Source organism: Manihot esculenta, chromosome 10, assembly GCF_001659605.2.
Source record: "Manihot esculenta cultivar AM560-2 chromosome 10, M.esculenta_v8, whole genome shotgun sequence".
In the NCBI taxonomy this organism is placed as follows: domain Eukaryota; kingdom Viridiplantae; phylum Streptophyta; class Magnoliopsida; order Malpighiales; family Euphorbiaceae; genus Manihot; species Manihot esculenta.
Genome location: NC_035170.2, coordinates 31,573,344 through 31,576,594, shown reverse-complemented (window position 1 = coordinate 31,576,594; position 3,251 = coordinate 31,573,344). Strand labels below are relative to the sequence as shown.

The following is a 3,251-nucleotide window of genomic DNA, read 5'->3' as shown; positions in this document are numbered from 1 at the left end:
GTTCGGCCGCCGAACCTTGCATGCATGCGGAGGCACATTCGGCCCCCGAACGTGGTCTGGCCAGCCACTATAAAAGGGTCCCTTAGCCGAAAACGGGCGAGTTTTTCCCCATTTTCGGCCAAGGTGAGCTTTCTGCCGCCCCTCACCCATTTTTGATGTTCTTCCTCTAAATCTTTCAAGATTTTCACTTGTTTTCCCTTGGTTTTGAAGATTTAAGCTTTTGAAACAAGTTTTGGAGCTTGGAAGTCTTGGAGCTAAATCCCTCCATTTTCCGAGCTAGGGTCGTTCTTCCTCTCGATCTTCAAGAGGTAAGCTTCGATCTATGCTTCTTTTATGTTTTATGAAAGTTTTATGCAAGTTGATGGGGTAGAATGCATGTTTAGGCTTGTTGTTAGGTTTATGGGTTTATGTTGTGTTTTGAACAATGTATGTTGGAAATGTGTTGTTTGAAGTGTTGTAGTTGGGGTATTTTATAGTTTGAGACCCCTAGGTGTGATGTATGATGTGTATGCATGTGTAGAAACAAGTTTATGCATGTTTTGAGGCGTTTTGGAGGCTGTGGACACAAGGGAGCCAAGTTTCTGCCCTTCGGCAGAAACTCAGGTTCGGCCGCCGAAGTGACTTTCGGCCGCCGAACCCCCTTGTGGAGGCAGTTTCGGCTGCCGAAGCCTGCCCCCGAAACTCAAGTTTCGTCTCTGTCTGGGAGGTTCGGCCGCCGAAAGTGCCGCCGAACCTGCATGACCTTCGGCTGCAGAGGGACTTTCGGCCGCCGAACCTGCCGCCGAAAGTGCCCTGTTCAGCCATTTCTTGCATGTTTTCATGTGATGTTTTCAGGATGTTTTAGGGGGTTTTTTGGGAGTATTTTAGAGTCATATTCAGGTATGTTTGGTCCCTCATTTGAGTCCACCTGTGTAGGTTCGGACCCGAGGAACCGAGACCCCCAGCAGTGAGCCAGCTGCTTCAGAGTCTCTTCAGAGCTAGCCAGAGGTGAGTGGAATAAACCTTAAGTTTTGAAGCAAATTAATGAAATGTTTTAGCATGATTCACGCATCATGAATGCCATGAGATATATCAGGTTGATTGCATTAGAACTCACGAATATGTTGCATTGCATACTTTGTTGTTGATGTGGATGAATGTTGAATGATCCATTAGCCCTGGTATGTCATGATAGCCTATGTGAGTCCAGGTGTGCCTGCTACGGCTCTACGCCCCTGGCCCTATGACTGATTATGGGAGTCCGGGTGTGCCTGCTACGGCTCTACGCCCCCGGCATGTATAAGTAAGAAAGATAGGGGCTAAATGGTGACAAGTTCATCCTTGTTGTGAAATGTTTGTGTTATGGCGCATACATGAAAGCATGATTTAAAATGATGTTTTATTATTCTGCTCACTGGGCTCTAGTAGCTCACCCCACTCCCTTTATCCCCAGAGTTGCAGGTACAGGATAGATCGGGAAGTCGGCTAGAGTGAAGTTAAGTCATGTATGTTGTAATAGATAGTAGTGGACATGAACATGATGTAACGAGTATTTATGACCATGTAATGTAATGAATGATTTGATGATGTATTGAGGATTATAGTAGTGCTTGACCTAGAGGTGTGTGAATCCCCATTATGTACAGAGTGTTTAATGAGTAATGATGTTAATGACCATGATTATCCAAGCTGATATGTATGATGATGATACCCCATTGGAGTATTTGATGAGGACTCCAGTGTGGGGTTTATGTATGATTTTGTGCATGCACAGGTTTTGCTTGGATAAGAGAAAAGAAAATTTTTTACAGATCATGTATATGTTGTTATGTATGGGATTCCACAGGTTTACAGGAGGTATGTAGGCTTGCTACGGGTCCCGGCGGCCTTAAGCCGATCTGGATCCTAGCGCCGGTAACGGGTCGGATTTCCGGGTCGTTACACCATGTAAGCGAACTGTTGAAGCACAAAATACAGATAAGTCATAGTTTGTTATTCTGTTGTATTTTGATATACATATACTATTTTGTATCTGTAAATCTTATCCTTTGTAACCACTCTCTGCTGTATAAATATAGCAGTAAATACTCAATACAAATATCAATTGTTCAACAGTTTATTAATATTGTGTGAGTTATTTTATGGTATCAAAGCTAGAAAACTCTTGAGTTTTCCACTACAGATCTAGTTTTCTTCCTCTGCGAATCCATTCTATTTTAATGGCTTCTGCTTCGAACACAACCGGTGTTATTCATTCTTCTGGAAAGATGCTAGTCTCTCTTAATGCTGCATCACAGTTTCCATTGAAGCTTACGAGAGAAAATTATCCTGCTTGGCGCGCTCAGATCGTGCCGGTGTTGCGTGGGCATAATCTAATGGGTTATGTTGATGGAAGCTTTCCCTGTCCGTCTCAAGGTGTTCAAAAGGAAGGGAAAGAGGTACCTAATTCTGATCATGAGTTTTGGGTCTGCCAAGATCAGTTGATACTGGCAGCGATTATTGCTTCCACTAGTTTCTCTTTTATGCATGTAGTCTCTTATGCAGAGACTTCAGCGGAGGCATGGAATAACATCAAATCATCGTGTGCTAATAGGAATGCCACGAGAATACTGTCGCTTCGTGAGAAGCTTGCTAATCTGAAACGTGAGAATCGATCTGTATCTGACTATTTACAGACGGTTAAGGCAATTTCAGAAGATTTGGCTATTTCTGGGAGTCTGATTTCTGAGATTGATCTTGTTATTCATGTGTTGAATGGTGTGGGGTCTGATTTCAGGGATATTGCTGCTGCGGTTCGAGCTAGAGACACAGTAATTTCGTTTGAAGCACTTCAGGAAAAGCTTCTGTCTCATGAGTTATATTTGAAACGGATTAATTCTATTGATGATCCTGCACCAGTTGTTGCTCATAATGTGCGAAAGAATTCTAATAATCGCCATAATTTTTCTAATAATTGTAATACCCAGCTAGACTCCGGCATCGAAATTCCTACCGTCCGGCGGAATCTCGGATGTCGGAATCCTCTAGAAGGGTAAAATATGTTTTTCTAAAATATTTTCAAGTGTTTTAAGGTTTTAAGTAAGAAAGAAATTAAGTTTTTGAAAGAAAAGCACTATGGAGGAAATTCCAGGTTCGGCCGCCGAACTTGGTGGAGTTTTGGAGTCACCTTTGGCTTCCGAAGGTGGTCTGGCCAGCCACCTATAAAAGGTCCCATGTCCGAAAATGGGCGAGTTTTCTCCTCCATTTTCGGGCAAAGGTGAGTTCATGCCCTT

The 3,251-nt window shown here is 43.1% G+C and overlaps 1 protein-coding gene across 1 annotated transcript; it reads left to right on the top strand.

Annotated features, from left to right (window-relative positions):
- Positions 1-2,117: 2,117 nt before the first annotated feature.
- LOC110625330 lies at positions 2,118-2,915 on the top strand. The gene is made up of 2 exons (XM_043961351.1): positions 2,118-2,417; positions 2,524-2,915. The coding sequence occupies exons 1-2, from the start codon at positions 2,199-2,201 to the stop codon at positions 2,617-2,619; spliced, it is 315 nt and encodes a 104-aa protein (XP_043817286.1). The 5' UTR covers positions 2,118-2,198; the 3' UTR covers positions 2,620-2,915.
- The last annotated feature ends 336 nt before the right edge of the window (positions 2,916-3,251 follow it).

Bases quoted from the DNA above. Each gene is read 5' to 3' on its own strand.
- LOC110625330 (XM_043961351.1), top strand. From the start codon at position 2,199: ATGGCTTCTGCTTCGAACACAACCGGTGTTATTCATTCTTCTGGAAAG. The intron at 2,418-2,523 runs GTACCTAATTCT...TCTCTTATGCAG, and splicing joins TTCAAAAGGAAGGGAAAGAG to AGACTTCAGCGGAGGCATGG.